At 40.3% G+C, this 19,657-nt stretch overlaps 1 protein-coding gene across 4 annotated transcripts in view; it reads left to right on the forward strand.

The window, feature by feature from the left end:
* Positions 1-19,657, forward strand: part of LOC309555740 (transcription factor COE3-like) — a gene marked incomplete at its 5' end in the record, with an annotated part of 262,839 nt that overhangs the window by 129,896 nt on the left and 113,286 nt on the right. For all 4 annotated transcript variants that reach the window (XM_082257815.1, XM_082257816.1, XM_082257817.1 and 1 more), the window contains one exon: positions 13,877-13,945. In XM_082257815.1, the coding sequence (XP_082113941.1) occupies positions 13,877-13,945 (69 nt within the window). The remainder of the gene's footprint in view (positions 1-13,876; positions 13,946-19,657) is intronic.

A 19,657-nucleotide genomic window follows, 5' to 3' on the forward strand; every position in this document is an offset into this window, starting at 1 on the left:
CGCAGTCATGATGCACAAAATTTGGTAGCATGAAATTGTCCAAAATATCTTGGTATGCTGATGCTTAAGAGTTCCCTTCACTGGAACTAAGGGGCGAAGCCCAACCCCTGAAAAACAACCCCACACCATAATCCCCCCTCCACCAAATGATTTGGACCAGTGCACAAAGCAAGGTCCATAAAGACATGGATGAGCAAGTTTGGGGTGGAGGAACTCAACTGACCTCAACCTGATAGAACACCTTTTGGATGAATTAGAGAGCAGACTGCGAGCCAGGCCTTCTTGTCCAACATCAGTGCCAGACCTCAGAAATGCACTTCTGGAAGAATGGTCAAACATTTCCATAGATGCACTCCTAAACCTTTTTGGCAGCCTTCCCAGAAGAGTTGAAGCTGTGCCCCGGCTGTGACTCCAGTGTGATTCGGTCATTCACACAGCTGAAGCCCGTGAACTCAGAAGGAAGACTGGGTGAAAATAGAAGCGCCTACAGAGGTGACAACGCTCCCCTGGAGGGTTTCATTTTCAGGTATATTGTGTACACTAGCACTTTATCACTTAAACTGCCTGGAGCTCATTTTCTTTAGTTGGTGTGGTTTACTATCACTTTAATGCAGTTAAGCCCCTTTCACACTTGTACGTCTCCAAAGTTGCGCCGACTTTGGAGTGCAACTTTGATGCAACCTTGGATGGGTTCCACTTGGATACGACTTTGGCTTTGACCGGTTTGTTGCACACAAGTTGCATTGTATAACATTGAGGTATGACTTTAATGCAACTTCTGAGGGTTAACATTGAAGTCTATGGCCCTCAAGTTGCATGAAAGTTGAACCAAAGTAGTGCATGAACTACTTTAAGTTGCGCATATATAAATGGGTATCGTTGGAAAACATGGGGAACCACATGTCGTGCAACTCTGATGTCCAAAGTTGCATGACAAATTGCACAACTGTGAAAGGGGACTTAAAGGTTTTAGTCTTGTCTTTCCTCCAGACTCTACGTATTAAGTTCCTGAAGTCTCTCCTTTTATCCCCCAGACCTTTCACCATTTTTTTAAGCCAGTATCTGGAAGTTTTTCGTTGTCAGTATCATAGTTGGCTGGCCAGCCTTCCTTCCTCCCTTCCTCTTCCCTTCATCCTTTGCCCTTCATATTCCTTCTCCTCCTCCGCCTCTTCGTCCTCCTGTTCCTTCCCTTCATATTCCTTCTCCTCCTCTGCCTCTTCATCCTCCTGTTCCTTCCCTTCATATTCCTTCTCCTCCTCTGCCTCTTCATCCTCCTGCTCCTTCCCTTCATATTCCTTCTCCTCCTCTGCCTCTTCGTCCTTCCCTTCATATTCCTTCTTCTCCTCCGCCTCTTCGTCCTCCTGTTACTTCCCTTCATATTCCTTCTCCTCCTCCGCCTCTTCATCCTCCTGTTCCTTTCCTTCCTATTCCTTCTCCTCCTCCGCCTCTTCATCCTCCTGTTCCTTCCCTTCATATTCCTTCTCCCCCTCCGCCTCTTCATCCTCCTGTTCCTTCCCTTCATATTCCTTCTCCTCCTCCGCCTCTTCATCCTCCTGTTCCTTCCCTTCATATTCCTTCTCCTCCTCCGCCTCTTCGTCCTCCTGTTCCTTGTCTTCATATTCTTTCTCCTCTTCTGCCTCTTCTTCGTCCTATTCCTTCCCTTCATATTCCTTCTCCTCCTCCACCTCTTCGTCCTCCTGTTCCTTCCCTTCATATTCCTTCTCCTCCTCCGCCTCTTCATCCTCCTGTTCCTTCCCTTCATATTCCTTCTCCTCCTCCGCCTCTTCATCCTCCTGTTCCTTCCCTTCATATTCCTTTTCCTCCACCGCCTCTTTGTCCTCCTGTTCCTTCCCTTCATATTCCTTCTCCTCCTCCGCCTCTTCGTCCTCCTGTTCCTTCCCTTCATATTCCTTCTCCTCCTCCGCCTCTTCGTCCTCCTGTTCCTTCCCTTCATATTCCTTCTCCTCCTCCGCCTCTTCGTTCTCCTGTTCCTTCCCTTCATATTCCTTCTCATCCTCCGCCTCTTCGTCCTCCTGTTCCTTCCATTCATATTTCTTTTCCTCCTCCGCCTCTTTGTCCTCCTGTTCCTTCCATTCATATTTATTTTCCTTCTCCGCCTCTTCGTTCTCCTGTTCCTTTCTTTTTCCCTTTCCTTCCTCATAACTGTATGTATTGCATTCTTGAAATCTCTTCTGATATGTTCCTCTCCTTTCCCTTATCCTTATCCTTTACCTTTTGTTCCTCAGAACTGCACATACATTCTTGAAGTCACTCCTGATATGTTTTATCCTGAAGTCACTCTTGATATGTTTTATCCCTCAGGACCTTTCACTATTTTTGTTACCAGTATCTCGAATAAGTAATCTTGTGTCAGTACCATACTTGGTCAGCCTTCCTTCCTTCCTCATTTTCTTTCTTTGCCCTTCCTTTTATGCCTCCTCCTCTTCATTCTCCTCTTCCTCCCCCTCCTCCTTCTTCTCTCCTCCCCTTCTCCTCCTCCTCCTCTCCTCCCCTTCTCCTCCTCCTCTCCCTCCTCTTCCTCCTCCTCCTCTCCCTCCTCTTCCTCCTCCTCCTCTCCCTTCTCCCCCCCCCCCGTCCTCTCTCTTCCTTCCCCTTCTTCTTGTCCTCCTTCTCCTCTTCCTTGCTCTCCTCCCTCTGCAACTTCTCCCTCCTTCTCCTCTACCTTTTCTTCCTACGTTGCTTACTTCCCTTCCTTTCATCCTTATTCTTTCCCTTTTTGCCTTCAATCTTCCCATCTTCCTTCCCTTCCCCTTCCATCTTACCAAACAATAGAAAGAATATAATCACCTTCCGAAATTTGAATAGAAAAAAAACAATAGAATAGAACTGAAAAGAATAAAAAAAAATTAAACCATTTCCCAAAATTCTATTAGAACAAATTAGAATTTGAATAGAAGAGAAAAAAAAAAAAAGATTTGAATAGAAAAAAAAAAAGAATAGAACAGAAAAAAAAGCAATAGAAGGAATATAAGTATCTTCCGAAATTAAAATTTAGAATGCAATAAATGTGAATAGAATAAATTAGAAATAGAATAGAATAGAATAGAAAATAAAAGGACATATTTGAAAAAAATTTAATAGAATAAAATATAAATAATATTACCATCTTCTGAAATTCCGAATAGAATACATATAACAAATACAATAAGAATAGAAAAAAACAATAGAATAGAACTGAAAAGAATAGAAAAAATTAAACCATTTCCCAAAATTCTAATAGAAGAAATTAGAATTCGAATAAAAGAGAAAAAAAAAGATTTGAATAGAAAAAAAAAAAGAAAAGAATAGAACAGAAAAAAAAGCAATAGAATGAAATAGAAAGAATATAACTATCTTTCGAAATTAAAATTTAGAATACAATAAATTTGAATAGAATATTTTAGAAATTGAATGGAATAGAATAGAAAATAAAATAAAAGGACATATTTGAAAAAAATTGAATGAAATAAAATAGAAAAAATATTACCATCCTCTGAAATTCAAATTCTGAATATAATAAATTTGAAAAGAATATAAAAGAATAGAATAGAAAATAAAATAATAGAAAAGAATATAATAGAAAAAACTAGAATAGATAGAATACAACCATCTTCCAAAATTCAAATTCCTCCTTCTCCTTGTCCTTGCTCTCCTTCCTCTGCAACTTCTCCCTCCTTCTCCTCTGCCTTTTCTTCCAATGTTGCTTACTTCCCTTCCTTTCATCCCTGTTCTTTCCCTTTTTGCCTTCAATCTTCCCATCTTCCTTCCTTTCCCCTTCCATCCTACCAAACAATAGAAAGAATATCATCACCTTCCGAAATTTTAATAGAATAGAAAAAAACAATAGAATAGAACTGAAAAGAATATAAAAAATTAAACCATTTCCCAAAATTCTAATAGAACAAATTAGAATTCGAATAGAAGAGAAAAAAATGAATTTGAATAGAAAAAAAAGAAAAGAATAGAACAGAGAAAAAAAAAAACAATAGAATGAAATAGAAAGAATATAACTATCTTCTGAAATTTAAATTTAGAATACAATAAATTTTAATAGAATAAATTAGAAATTGAATAGAATAGAATAGAAAATAAAATAAAAGGACATATTTGAAAAGAATAGAAAAAATCGAAATAATATAACCATCTTCTGAAATTTAAATTCTGAATAGAACAACTTTGAATAGAATATGAAAGAATAGAATAGAAAATAAAATAATAGAAAAGAATAGAATAGAAAAAAATAGAAAAGAATAAAAAAGAAAGAATATAACTATCTTCCGAAAATTCTACCGAAATTCAAATTTAGAACACAATAAATTTAAATAGAAAAAAATAGAAATTGAATAGAGTATAAAAGAATAGAAAAGAATAGAATAGAAAAAAAATTAAATAAAAGGATATATTTGAAAAGAATAGAAAAAAAAAACAATTAAATAGAATAAAATAGAAATAATTTAACCATCTTCTGAAATTGAAATTCCGAATAGAATAAATTTGAATAGAATATAAAAGAATAGAATAGAAAATAAAATAATAGAAAAGAATAGAATAGAAAAGAATTGAATAGGTAGAATATAACCATCTTCTGAAATTTGAATAGAATAGAAACGTATAGAATAGAAAAAAACGATAGAATAGAACTGAAAAGAATAGAAAGCATATACCTATTTCCCAAAATTCTAATAGAACAAATTAGAATTTGAATAGAAGAGAGAAAAATAGATTTGAATAGAAAAAAAAAAGAAAATATTAGAACAGGAAAAAACAATAGAATAAAATAGAAAAAAAATATAACTATCTTCCGAAATTCAAATTTAGAACACAATAAATTTGAATAGAAAAAATTAGAAATTGAAGAGAGTAGAAAAAGAATATAAAAGAATAGAATAGAAAATAAAATAAAAGGACATATTAGAATAAAATAGAAATAATATTACCATCTTCTGAAATTCAAATTCTGAATAGAATACATTTTAATAGAATATTTTGAATAGAATAGAAAAAAAAAATAAAGTAATTTGAATAGAATATTTTGAATAGAAAAAAAAAAAAAATTGAATAGAATAAAATATAAATAATTTAACCATCTTCTGAAATTCAAATTCCGAATAAAATCAATTTGAATAGAATATAAAAGAGTAGAATAAAAAATAAAATATTAGAAAACAATAGAATATAAAACAATAGAACAGAATAGAATAGATAGAATATAACCATCTTCCGAAATTCAAATCTTCCTTCCTTTCCATCCTTCATCCGTTCCTCCTACTCCTTGGCTTTCCTTCCTCTCGGAGTTGGTAGTATTACACATTGTTTGTAGTTACGATGTTTTGAATTATTTAGCTCTTGTATATCTGGCTCGCTGAGTGTTTATAAGATTTATGTCTTCTGAGGTTTGTGGTCAGCTGTTGCGGCACTCCTTTCTGGACCTGGGTGGAGGTCCTGGATTTGGTAATACTGAACAATACATAAAGAATTTATGTAGAAGTCCAAAAATCTGGGGAAACACAAACTGGACATTGTTTTCTGTAAGAAAAACATACCCAGGGTGGGGGTGGGAGGACGTCAGAGTTACTGATGATTCAGCACTTGTTTTGGAAAGAAATAAAAATCAGAAATTGATTTGTAAGTGAGTTGTTTTTCTCCTGGTCTCGGGAAATATACGGGGTTGTACACAGACACGCCCTCTGTTTATTTGGACTGCTTTAACCCGTTTGTTGAAGAAATGGGTAAATGCAGAAATATACGTCACCGGACATGGCTTTGAGGTCCTTGGACAACTGTAGTGCCTTATCTGGACAACTGTTGTGCCTTATTATCTGCAGGGAGTTTACGAACTCCTGTGAAGAATACATTTCAGAATATAAAAGATTCAAGTATAACCTACATGGTGAGATTGTACAGTATAGAGCACGGATCCTCAAACTACGGCCCTCCAGCTGTTGCAGAACTACACGTCCCATGAGGCATTGTAAAACTCTGACATTCACAGACATGACTAGGCATGATGGGAATTGTAGTTCCTGAACAACTGGAGGGCCATAGTTTGAAGACCCTTGGTATAGGGGTTGAGTTAGAAATAGAAAGAGGAATTATTAATGAAAGAGCATTTAACATTGAAGTAGGAGGAGAACATAACAAGCGTGTTGGGTCACTACAGGCAGAAAATCACCTTCATATTTGAGAAGATGGAACATAACATGAATGTTGGGTTGGAGGAGATGGATCATCACCTCAATGTTGTTTTGCAAGAGATAAACTTCGTATAGATTTTGAATCGGAGGCGATAGACCGTGTTTTTGAGGTTGGGTCAGAAGAGATAGAACATAAAAGGAAATTGGGTTGGACATCACATGAATATTGGGTTGGAGAAAAACATAGCATCTGATGAATGTTGGATCTTGGGATGAAGGAGATGGAACATCACCTCAGTGTTGTTTTGAAAGAGAAAAACATCATATGGATTTGGGATCGAAGTAGATAGAACATGTCATGGATGTTGGGTCAGAAGAGATAGAACATAAAAGGAAACTGGGTTGGACGTCACATGAATGTTGGGTTGGAGAAAAATACAGCATCTGATGAATGCTGGGATGAAGGAGATTGAACATCACATGGATGTTGGTTTGGAAGGCAACCTGAACATTGCCCGAATGTTAGCTTTGAATGAGGGCAGAATATTATGTAGATGTTGGGTCAGGAGGACATCTCATTACATGGATGTTGGTTGGGAAGGCAACCTGACCATTGCATGAATGTTAGCTTTGAAGGAGGGCAGAATATTATGTAGATGTTGGGTCAGAAGGAGGACATCTCATTACATGGATGTTGGTTGGGAAGGCAACCTGAACATTGCATGAATGTTCGTTTTGAAGGAGGGCAGAATATTGCATGGATGTTGGTTCAGAAGGAGGACATCTCATTTCATGGATGTTGGTTGGGAAGGCAACCTGAACATTGACCGAATGTTAGTTTTGAAGGAGGACAGAATATTATGTAGATGTTGGGTCAGAAGGAGGACATCTCATTACTTGGATGTTGCGTTGGAAGAGGCCAGAACAATTCCAGGATTTTGAGATGGAAGTAGGATGGAACAACACATAGATATTGGGTTGGAGGAGATGGAACAAGACATGGATATTGGGTTGGAGGAGATGGAACAACACATGGATATTGGGTTGGAGGAGATGGAACAAGACATGGATATTGGGTTGGAGGAGATGGAACAACACATGGATGTTGGTTGGGAAGCCAACCTGAATATTGCCCAAATGTTAGTTTTGAAGGAGGACAGAATATTACATGGATGTTGGGTCAGAAGGAGGACATCTCATTACATGGATGTTGGTTTGGAAGGCAACCTGAACATTCATTGCATGAATGATAGTTTTGAAGGAGGACAGAATATTATGTAGATGTTGGGTCAGAAGGAGGACATGTCATTACATGGATGTTGCGTTGGAAGAGGCCAGAACAATTCCAGGATTTTGAGATGGAAGTAGGATGGAACAACACATAGATATTGGGTTGGAGGAGATGGGACAAGACATGGATATTGGGTTGGAGGAGATGGAACAAGACATGGATATTGGGTTGGAGGAGATGGAACAAGACATGGATATTGGGTTGGAGGAGATGGAACAACACATGGATATTGGGTTGGAGGAGGTTGGAAGAGATGGAACAATACATGGATATTGGGTTGGAGGAGATGGAACAATACATGGATATTGGTTTGGAGGAGATGGAACAAGACATGGATATTGGGTTGGAGGAGATGGAACAATACATTGATATTGGTTTGGAGGAGATGGAACAAGACATGGATATTGGTTTGGAGGAGATGGAACAAGACATGGATATTGGGTTGGAGGAGATGGAACAATACATGGATATTGGGTTGGAGGAGATGGAACAATACATGGATATTGGGTTGGAGGAGATGGAACAATACATGGATATTGGGTTGGAGGAGATGGAACAATACATGGATATTGGTTTGGAGGAGATGGAACAAGACATGGATATTGGTTTGGAGGAGATGGAACAAGACATGGATATTGGTTTGGAGGAGATGGAACAAGACATGGATATTGGGTTGGAGGAGATGGAACAAGACATGGATATTGGGTTGGAGTCAATAGAACCTCATATTTTTGTTGGTTTTGAGGAGGACAGAATAGTACATGAATGGGTGAGAAAAAAATTACATTACACGGATATTTGGCTGGGAGGGATAGGAAATCACAAAGATTTGCAGTTGAGATAGAGAGGACATTACTTGATTGTTGGGTTAGGAGGGAAAGGAAGTCACACAGATATTGAGTTGAGCAGGAATATGACAGCACATGGATGTTGGGGTGGGAATGTAGACAACATGACCTGAATGATGGGTTTAAAGCGATAGAACATTGCATTTACATTTAGCTAGAACTTCCTGTAGATGTTGTGGTGAGAGACAGTTGGAGAAAGAGGCACTAGGACATTGTGTGGGGTTTAGGCTTACAGGGGATTGGACATTACATGGAATTGGGGTCAGAAGGGATAGGACATAGCCTAGATGCTGATCAGGGCAGATGGGAAAGCAAATTTCTTAGATGTTGGGTTGAGAGGATTTAGGACATCACATTAATGTTGAGGTCAAAGTTGAAAGGACATCACATGTATGTTGGGTTGAGATTGTTAGGACATCACATTAATGCTGGAGTGTAAAAAGGGCATTACTTGTATAATGAGTTTGGTTTAATTAGCAGGCCATGAAGAGTAAAAGAGGCATTGTTGTTCTTGGATTTTGGATATTACAATTGAGATCTTCTAACTTCACCAGGAACATATTATTTTAAATGTCCTTTCTGTTTGTCACATCCTGGGGCGGTGGGTTGGAGAACACAAACAGTATCGGCATGGAGGACAAAAGCCCCGAGTAGATTGGCAGAGACATCTAAGTGTCTAGCAGGGGTCTTCAAACTACGGCCCTCCAGTTGTTCAGGAACTACAATTCCCATCATGCCTAGTCATGTATGTGAATGTCAGAGTTTTACAATGCCTCATGGGATGTGTAGTTCCGCAACAGCTGGAGGGTCGTAGTTTGAGGATCCCTGCGCCTAATCTATACCAGCAGCACAGCCCTTCTTCCTGGTATTGGGCCCTAGGAGGAGAGCACAGATGAGGCTTCAGTCCATATGAGGACACAGAATGAAGTTGTAACTGATTCCCTGTTTTCTTGCTCTTGGTCCTTGAAATGACATCTCCTGGGTGGTTGAGGAGTTCTCCAGCGTGGAAACCGTTTCTAACAATTCCACTTGTTTGTCCCAATGGCTGGGCATCAGGGGAGCTTGTTGAGGCTAATTTACAGACAGGATTTTGGGTAATGAGGCATAGATGAGCCGAGAGGCTCAGAGGAGATGTATGCATCCACTGAGCACAGAGGATTAACAACTGGAATTAAAGAGTTTACAAATGAAGTTAGAAGGCGCAAAAATAAACTCAAAAATGCTAATCCTATTCATAGAGGGGCTCACGCAATCACTCCTCTTATGGAAATAAAGAGACATGGAAAGGCCATAGATGGTTACAGGGGCATCCTTGTCATTAGCATTCTTTTTACTGACATGGGGGTCAGGCATGCCATTGCTGGTGTCCTTCTGAAAATGCTAGCTGCCTGGCTGTGTCTGCCTTTAAATAAGCACAATCCAAAGTCCGATACCCCACATCAATAGGCAGGGGAAATTCACCATAAAAGTCTGGTGAATGTAGTGCTCTCTTCAAGTAGATAATAGATATAGTAATATATACCAAAAAAAAGCTAAAAACAAAATCTTGTAATCAATGTATGAAGCTCACCTTAGCGGGAGGCTGGGCAAACACCAACGTATACCTTGGCTGATAAGCTTCAATAGCACAGAAAGTCTCCAAGAGATCCTAAAAAACACATCCCAAGAGTCGATGTACCATGCATGGTCAACATCAGAGCTGCTGGGTATTGGGAGTCCACCAGTGTAGATAGATAGATAGATAGATAGATAGATAGATAGATAGATAGATAGATAGATAGATAGATAGATAGATAGATAGATAGATAGATAGATAGATAGATAGATAGATAGATAGATAGATAGATAGATAGATAGATAGATAGATAGATAGATAGATAGATAGATAGATAGATAGATAGATAGATAGATAGATAGATAGATAGATAGATAGATAGATAGATAGATAGATAGATAGATAGATAGATAGATAGATAGATAGATAGATAGATAGATAGATAGATAGATAGATAGATAGATAGATAGATAGATAGATAGATAGATAGATAGATAGATAGATAGATAGATAGATAGATAGATAGATAGATAGATAGATAGATAGATAGATAGATAGATAGATAGATAGATAGATAGATAGATAGATAGATAGATAGATAGATAGATAGATAGATAGATAGATAGATAGATAGATAGATAGATAGATAGATAGATAGATAGATAGATAGATAGATAGATAGATAGATAGATAGATAGATAGATAGATAGATAGATAGATAGATAGATAGATAGATAGATAGATAGATAGATAGATAGATAGATAGATAGATAGATAGATAGATAGATAGATAGATAGATAGATATACTATATTACCAAAAGTATTGGGACGCCTGCCTTTACACACACATGAACTTTAATGGCATCCCAGTCTTAGTCCGTAGGGTTCAATATTGAGTTGGCCCACCCTTTGCAGCTTTAACAGCTTCAACTCTTCTGGGAAGGCTGTCCACAAGGTTTAGGAGTGTGTCTATGGGAATGTTTGATCATTCTTCCAGAAGCACATTTTCGAGGTCAGGCACTGATGTTGGACGACAAGGCCTGGCTTGCAGTCTCCGCTCAAATTTGTGGACAGCCTTCCCAGAAGAGTTGAAGCCTTCCCAACTTTAAACTTTAATGGCATCCCAGTCTTAGTCCAAAGGGTTCGATATTAATTTGGCCCACCATTTGCAGCTATAACAGCTTCAACTCTTCTGGGAAGGCTGTCCACAAATGTGAGCGAAGACTGCAAGTCAGGCCTTCTCGTCCAACATCAGTGCCTGACCTCGAAAATGTGCTTCTGGAAGAATGGTCAAACATTCCCATAGACACACTCCTAAACCTTGTGGACAGCCTTCCCAGATGAGTTGAAGCTGTTATAGCTGCAAAGGGTGGACCAACTCAATATTGAACCCTACGGACTAAGACTGGGATGCCATTAAAGTTCATGTGTGTGTAAAGGCAGGCGTCCCAATACTTCTGGTAATATAGTGTGTGGTGTGTGTGTGTGTGTGTGTGTGTATATATATATATATATATATATATATATATATATATATATATATATTTTTTTTTTTTAAAGTACATTACCATCCAGCATATGGATATAGCTCCAGAGATGTTTCTCCCCCTAACCCCCTCTTTTTGCTTTGTTAATCTTGGTTTGTATCAATTAGAGAGAGACAGTCTAAAAGGAAGCAGCTTGTGATATGCTTTATAAGTCACCACCTGACTTAATATATTTCCTGCAGACCCCTGTAGTGTAATAAAATTTTCCCTCAAAGATTTCTGACTCTGTTCTCATCTGTCTTAGAGTTTTGGGAGTTATAAACATATAAAAAGATAAAAAATGATAGTGGAAAAAAAAATAAGATTTCTGTGCTTTTGAACCCTGAAGACAAACTTCTCCATGGTAGCTATAGCTAGAGAGGTCAGTGGGAGCTCGTTTTAAAGTGCTTTGCTGCTTGTTTAGAATATATAAATACTTTAGGCTTGGGTTCCCTTTATTAGACATTTAGTGCCCATTCACACTAGGGCGACTCACGAGGCGACTTGTGTCGCCCCAGGTCGCTTGACATAACCAAAGCAATGTAATTCAATCAGTGCCGTCTTAATTGCCGCTACTAAGGTCGCTCCGACTTCAGAAAAGGGTCCTGTACTACTTTGAGGCGACCTGTGATCCGACCTGTCCCATATACTTCAATGGGAGTCACCTCCTTATCTTAATTGAAGTGACCTGTGATCCGACTTGTCATCCGACTTTGCAAAAAAATGGTATTGAACAAGAAAAGAGCATCATTTTTATTAAAACATTAATATGTCTTCTTTCAACCTGGCCGTTTTTCTTGCAGGGATTTATCGGGCATTTTTTTAGGCATGCATGTCATTTTTTGGATTTAGTGTCTGGGGGGTCTAAAAAGTGTACCTGTCAAGTTTCAGCTCTGTAGCATGTACAGAACCCCTAAAAAACAGCATTTTTATTATATTTTCAGTAATACGGCTTCTCTGCAGCTGGTTTTTATTCTTGTAGGCATTTATCGGGCATTTTTTTAGGCAGGCATGTCATTTTTTGTATTTAGTGTCTGGGGGGTCTAAAAAGTGTACCTGTTAAGTTTCAGCTCTGTAGCATGTCCAGAACCCCTAAAAAAACAGCATTTTTATTATATTTTCAGTAATACGGCTTCTCTGCGGCTGGCTTTTTTTCTTGTAGGCATTTATCGGGCATTTTTTTAGGCAGGCATGTCATTTTTTGTATTTAGTGTCTGAGGGGTCTAAAAAGTGTACCTGTCAATTTTCAGCTCTGTAGCATGTCCAGAACCCCTAAAAAAACAGCATTTTTATTATATTTTTAGTAATACGGCTTCTCTGCGGCTGGCTTTTTTTTCTTGTAGGCATTTATCGGGCATTTGTTTAGGCAGGCATGTCATTTTTTTGTATTTAGTGTCTGAGGGGTCTAAAAAGTGTACCTGTCAAGTTTCAGCTCTGTAGCATGTCCAGAACCCCTAAAAAAACAGCATTTTTATTATATTTTCAGTAATACGGCTTCTCTGCGGCTGGCTTTTTTTCTTGTAGGCATTTATCGGGCATTTTTTTAGGCAGGCATGTAATTTTTTGTATTTAGTGTCTGGGGGGTCTAAAAAGTGTACCTGTCAAGTTTCAGCTCTGTAGCATGTCCAGAACCCCTAAAAAACAGCATTTTTATTATATTTTCAGTAATACGGCTTCTCTGCGGCTGGCTTTTTTTCTTGTAGGCATTTATCGGGCATTTTTTTAGGCAGGCATGTCATTTTTTTGTATTTAGTGTCTGAGGGGTCTAAAAAGTGTACCTGTCAAGTTTCAGCTCTGTAGCATGTCAAGAACCCCTAAAAAAACAGCATTTTTATTATATTTTCAGTAATACGGCTTCTCTGCGGCTGGCTTTTTTTCTTGTAGGCATTTATCGGGCATTTTTTTAGGCAGGCATGTCATTTTTTTGTATTTAGTGTCTGAGGGGTCTAAAAAGTGTACCTGTCAAGTTTCAGCTCTGTAGCATGTCCAGAACCCCTAAAAAAAAAAAGCATTTTTCTTAAAAAGGAAATATGTAAAAAAAAAAAAAAACAGGAAAAGGAAATTAGGTCACAAAACATCATATTGTGATTGGCCAAATAAAAAGTCGCCTCGCGCTGAAGTCGCGCCAAAGTCGCGCTAAGTCGCGCCAAAGTCGCACTGGAAGCGACGCTACTTTTGTGGTTGCGGCAGTGTGAACCGGCACTCAGACTGTGTGCATTTAGAAACACATCAAGGCCTTTTTAAAAAAATAAATAAGTAAATAAATAAAACAATATATAGAGATGGCTAGAAGTAGCTCTATTGGACATTTTATTAGCTCTTAAACCTTTCCATATGCAGAGGTTAAATCTTAGATGCAAAGACAGTCCCCTTGTCATTCGCAATTACCCTAAAAGTAAACCGTCATTTATTATATAGAGCATTTATTTGTTATTTTTTTTTATTATTTCTAAGAATCAATGGCGTTTTCTAATAATTTGCAGCAACATTTTTCAATTGAGTGTCTTTTCTTCCATTCCAGTCGGTGCTGTGACAAGAAGAGCTGTGGGAACCGCAATGAGACACCCTCAGACCCGGTCATCATAGACAGGTGAGCCACGCTATGCTACATTTCCATGTCCCCCCCACATAGTGTATGACATACGGAATAGGTGGAGGAGAGTGTAATGCCTCCCCCGCAGAATTGTTTACTGCAGGGCTTCCCAAACTTTTTTTGGGCTGAGACCCATTTCTGAATACAGGTATTTTTCGGGATCCACTTGCTTGTAATTGAATATTGTAAAGCGCTACAGAATTTGTTGGCGCTATATAAATGTAAATATTAATAATAATAATAATGCATATTTTATTTTATTTATCTTTTTTTTTTTTGAGTTCGGGCCTCACCTGGAGCACCAACAAAAAAAAAAAAAATAATAATAATAATGCATATTTTATTTTATTTTTATTTTATTTTTTTATTTATTTTTTTGAGTTTGGGCCTCACCTGGAGCACCAACAAAAAAAAAATAAAAATAATAATGCATATTTTATTTTTATTTATTTTATTTATTTATTTTTTTTTTTAGTTCGGGCCTCACCTGGAGCACCAACAAAAAAAAATAATAATAATAATAATGCATATTTTATTTTATTTTTATTTTATTTTTTTTTTATTTTTTTTGAGTTCGGGCCTCACCTGGAGCACCAACAAAAAAAAAATAAAAATAATAATGTATACTTTATTTTTATTTATTTTATTTATTTTTTTTTTAGTTCGGGCCTCACCTGGAGCACCAACAAAAAAAAAAAAAATAATAATAATGCATATTTTATTTTATTTTTATTTTATTTTTTTTTATTTTTTTTGAGTTCGGGCCTCACCTGGAGCACCAACAAAAAAAAATAATAATAATAATAATAATGCATATTTTAAAGGGAGGGGGATGTTAAATTAAAAATATCAATTTACTACTTTTAAATTCTACTTTTCAATTTATTATTGAATGCACTTGCCAGATGTTCTAAGTGAGGGGTCAGAAACCTGTGCCATGTGTGGCATATAAGCGGAGTTGTAAGTAATCAGCACCCTCATAGACAGTATAAGGCAGCATAGGTGTGCACAGCCTATTGCATTAGGGTGTGCACCTCAAAGCTCAAACACATGTGTGTGTGTGTGTATATATATATATATATATATATATATATATAGATATATAGATAGATATATATATACATGGTGTCAGTAGAGCAGTGAACAGTGTCAGTAAGGCAGAGATTGGTGTATTTTTTATTTGTATTATTTTATTTTTTATTATTTTTTTACACTTTTTTTTTTTAAATAATATTTACACATTTTTTATGCGGCCCATTAGAGGACTTTGGTAAAATATCAGGGGTTTAAGCAGGGGGAATCTGCGCCACCCAGAGTGATAAGGGTGTGCCCAGGCACACCTGGCATACCCTGTGCGCACACGCCTATGTAAGGCAGGCAGAGGACAGAAATCAACTACCCCAGGACAGTGATCAGCAGGCTACAGTGGGGATTAAAAGTTTGGGCACCCCAGGTAAAAATTTGTATTAATGTGCATAAAGAAGCCAAGGAAAGATGGAAAAAATCTCTACAGTACAAGAAAATAACTCTGCAGGGTGCCCAAACTTTTGCAGACACCATTTTTTGGTTTTCTGTTATTTTGAAAGTGTAAATGATGGAAATAAAATCTAACTTTTGTTGACATATTATAAGAATGTCTAATCTGTAATTTGATGCCTTTTGGGGATTTTTCCATCTTTCCTTGGCTTCTTTATGCACATTAATACAAATTTTTACCTGGGTGCCCAAACTTTCGATCACCACTGTATATGGCACTCACCCTCCTTCCTCTCCCAGCGGTCCACAGTGAAGGTGAAGCCCCTGTTTGCCCTCTCCAGGGCCCAGCACACCTCACCCAGAGTCTCCATGATGAGGAGCTCTATGCTGGTCTTGGTGTCCTGGCTCTTCTCCTTCAGATCCTCTACTGGGGTCACAGAAGCTGCCATGAACTCCTGACACCGCCGGGCCACCTGGTCCTCCTATGACACTGAGGCTGCTGTCTCTGCCCGCTATAGCTGAGAGAATCCCGCCGCCAGTCTAGCCACCACCGCTGCCACCAGCAGGACCGAGGAGCTGTCTCTGCAACCCATGAACATATCCTACATAACAGCCCACATACGTACGTATGTGATGCAAGTATTTCGGGAGAGGAGAGTTGGGGAAGGAGCAGAGTTATCCAGTCGTGCAGAGTATTTTGGGAGAGGAGAGTTGGGGAAGGAGCAGAGTCCTCCAGCAGTGCAAAGTATTTCATGGGAAGAGAGTTGGGGAAGGAGAGGAGTCCTCCAGCAGTGCATAGTATTTCTGGGGAGGAGAGTTGGGGAAGGAGAGGAGTCCTCCAGCAGTGCAGAGTATTTTGGGAGAGGAGAGTTGGGGAAGGAGAAGAGTCCTCCAGCAGTGCAGAGTATTTTGGGAGAGGAGAGTTGGGGAAGGAGCAGAGTCCTCCAGCAGTGCAGAGTATTTCATGGGAAGAGAGTTGGGGAAGGAGAGGAGTCCTCCAGCAGTGCAGAGTATTTTGGGAGAGGAGAGTTGGGGAAGGAGAGGAGTCCTCCAGCAGTGCAGAGTATTTTGGGAGAGGAGAGTTGGGGAAGGAGCAGAGTCCTCCAGCAGTGCAGAGTATTTTGGGAGAGGAGAGTTGGGGAAGGAGCAGAGTCCTCCAGCAGTGCAGAGTATTTCAGGGGAAGAGAGTTGGGGAAGGAGAGGAGTCATCCAGCAGTGCAGAGTATTTTGGGAGAGGAGAGTTGGGGAAGGAGAGGAGTCCTCCAGCAGTGCAGAGTATTTTGGGAGAGGAGAGTTGGGGAAGGAGCAGAGTCCTCCAGCAGTGCAGAGTATTTTGGGAGAGGAGAGTTGGGGAAGGAGCAGAGTCCTCCAGCAGTGCAGAGTATTTCTGGATAGGAGAGTTGGGGAAGGAGCAGAGTCCTCCAGCAGTGCAGAGTATTTTGGGAGAGGAGAGTTGGGGAAGGAGAGGAGTCCTCCAGCAGTGCAGAGTATTTTGGGAGAGGAGAGTTGGGGAAGGAGCAGAGTCCTCCAGCAGTGCAGAGAATTTCTGGATAGGAGAGTTGGGGAAGGAGCAGAGTTCTCCAGGAGTGCAGAGTATTTCTGGATAGGAGGGTTGGGGAAGGAGCAGAGTCCTCCAGCAGGACGGTATGTCTGTGAAGTTCTGTCTTGTAACATTATAAGATGTACGTTGTACAGACTCCAGTCCTGACCTCCTCTCCCTCGCTGTCTCCATTGAGCGGTACGGTGTCAGGTATTGTGTCTCCCGCTCTTTCTTTCCTTCCCAGTCCCCCTCCCGCTCTTTCTTCCCCTCTCAGTCTAGCTGTCTTGTTATCTGCAGTCTCCTCTGATCTGCTCTTCCTCGGTCAGACCTCTCCATTGATCCGCCTGGCCTCTCAGCCCCGTCTTTTCAGTGCGTATCAGCAGACAAGTGGCAGTTGAGTGACAGTTGGCGGGACAGCGATGGCCGTCTCTTGCAGGAAACAATAGGAAGCTCAATCCATTGTCCCTTCCTGATAATTCCATGTATGAGCTCCATTCATAGGGGACGCCGCCCGTGTCACCGGAGGTGTGCAGCAAAGACGGGACGGAGCAGAGGACTCGGATGACATTATTCCTCCTTCAAGTATTTCTAAACCCAAGAATGGGAATATAATACACTGCAGCCGGCTACATTCGTTTTCTTTTTTTCAGGGTTTTTCTTGTCTTTACTATCACCTTTGTGACAATACAAACCTAAAGGGCAAAAGATGCAGGAACCGCCCCCGCTTGACCCACCCCTGAGCACCGCCCCTTGGTTCCACCCCCTACCCACATCTCAGTACCGCCCCCCCAGAGCCAACTATTATTCGGTGGAGCTAAGTAATCTGTATGGAATTTGTTATTGATCCCCTGCAGCCAGCAGGAATAGACCCCCCCAACTGGCAACAATAGACCCCTCTCAGCAACAATAGACCCCTCCCAGCAACAATGGACCCCACAACAAAATACCACCCCAGCATCATTAGACCCCCCCAGGAGAAACAACAGATGTCCCTGCAGCCAGCATCAATAGACTCTCCAGGAGGAAGCAACAATAGACCCCTTCCTCAACAGTAGATCCCTCCCAGCAACAATAGATCCCCCAGCAGCAATAGACCCCCTCCCTCAACAGTAAATCCCTCCCAGCACCAATAGATCCACCAGCAACAATAGACCCCGCTAACAAAAATAGACCCCCTCCAGCAACAATAGACCCCCTCCCTCAACAGAAGATCCCTCCCAGCAATGATAGATTTCCCCAGCAACAATAGACCCCACTAGAAAAAAACAGACCCCGCCCAGCAACAATAGACCACTCCCTCAACAGTATATTCCTCCCAGCAGCCGTTGACCACCAGCAACAATAGTGCTCGCCAGCAAAAATAGACCACAATGCAACAATACTGTAGATCCCCTCCACCAACAATAGCCCCCCCTCCCCAGCAACAATGGAGCCCCCCACAACAAAATATCAACCCAGCAACAATAGACCCCTGGCAGAAATAACAGATCTTCCAGCAGCCAGCATCAATAGACTCCCCAGCAGCCAGCAATAATAGATACTTTCCACAACAGTAGATCCCTCCCAGCAACAATGGACCCCACAACAAAATACTGCCCCAGCATCATTAGACCCCCCAGGAGAAACAACAGATGTCCCTGCAGCCAGCATCTATAGACTCTCCAGAAGGCAGCAATATTAGACCCCTCCCTCTACAGAAAACCTATTCCAGCAACAATAGCCCCCTCCCAGCAACAATAGACCCCACTAGAAAAAATAGACCCCCCAGCAACAATAGACTCCTCCCTCAACAGTATATCCCTCCCAGCAACAGTAGATCCCCCAGCAACAATAGACCCCGTTAGCAAAAATAGACCCCCCCAGAAACAATAGACCCCCTCCCTCAACAGTAGATTCCTCCCAGCAGCCGTTGACCACCAGCAACAATAGTGCTCGCCAGCAAAAATAAACCACCATGCAACAATACTGTAGATCCCCCTTTCCCAGCAACAATGGACCCCCACAGCAAAATTCCAACCTAGCAACAATATACCCCCGGCATAAACAACAGATCTTCCAGCAGCCAGCATCAATAGACTCTCCAGCAGCCAGCAACAATAGATGCTTTCCACAACAGTAGATCCCTTCCAGCAACAATGGACCCCACAACAAAATACTGCCCCAGCATCATTGGACTCCCAGGAGAAACAACAGATATTCCAGTATCCATCATCAATAGACTCCCCCCTAGCATCAATAGACTCTCCAGGAGGCAGCAACAATAGACCCCTCCCTCAACAGAAACCCCCCCAGCAACAATAGACCCCACTAGCAAAAACAGACCCCCCAGCAACAATAGACCCTGCTAGCAAAAATAGAACCCCCCAGCAATAATGGAACCCTCTCTCAACAGTAGATTCCTCCCAGCAGCAGTTGACCACTAGCAACAATAGTGCTCGCCAGCAAAAATAGACCACCATGCAACAATACTGTAGATCCCCTCCACCAACAATGGACCCCACAACAAAATGCTAACCCAGCAACAATAGACCTCCAGCAGAAACAACAGATATTCCAGTATCCATCATCAATAGATCCCCCCCCCAGCAACAATAAACCCCTCTCACAACAGTAGATTCCTCCCAGCAGCAGTTGACCACCAGCAACAATAGTGCTCGCCAGCAAAAATAGACCACTATGCAACAATACTGTAG

This window comes from Pelophylax lessonae, assembly GCF_965119305.1.
Source record: "Pelophylax lessonae genome assembly, chromosome: 1".
NCBI classification, from domain to species: domain Eukaryota; kingdom Metazoa; phylum Chordata; class Amphibia; order Anura; family Ranidae; genus Pelophylax; species Pelophylax lessonae.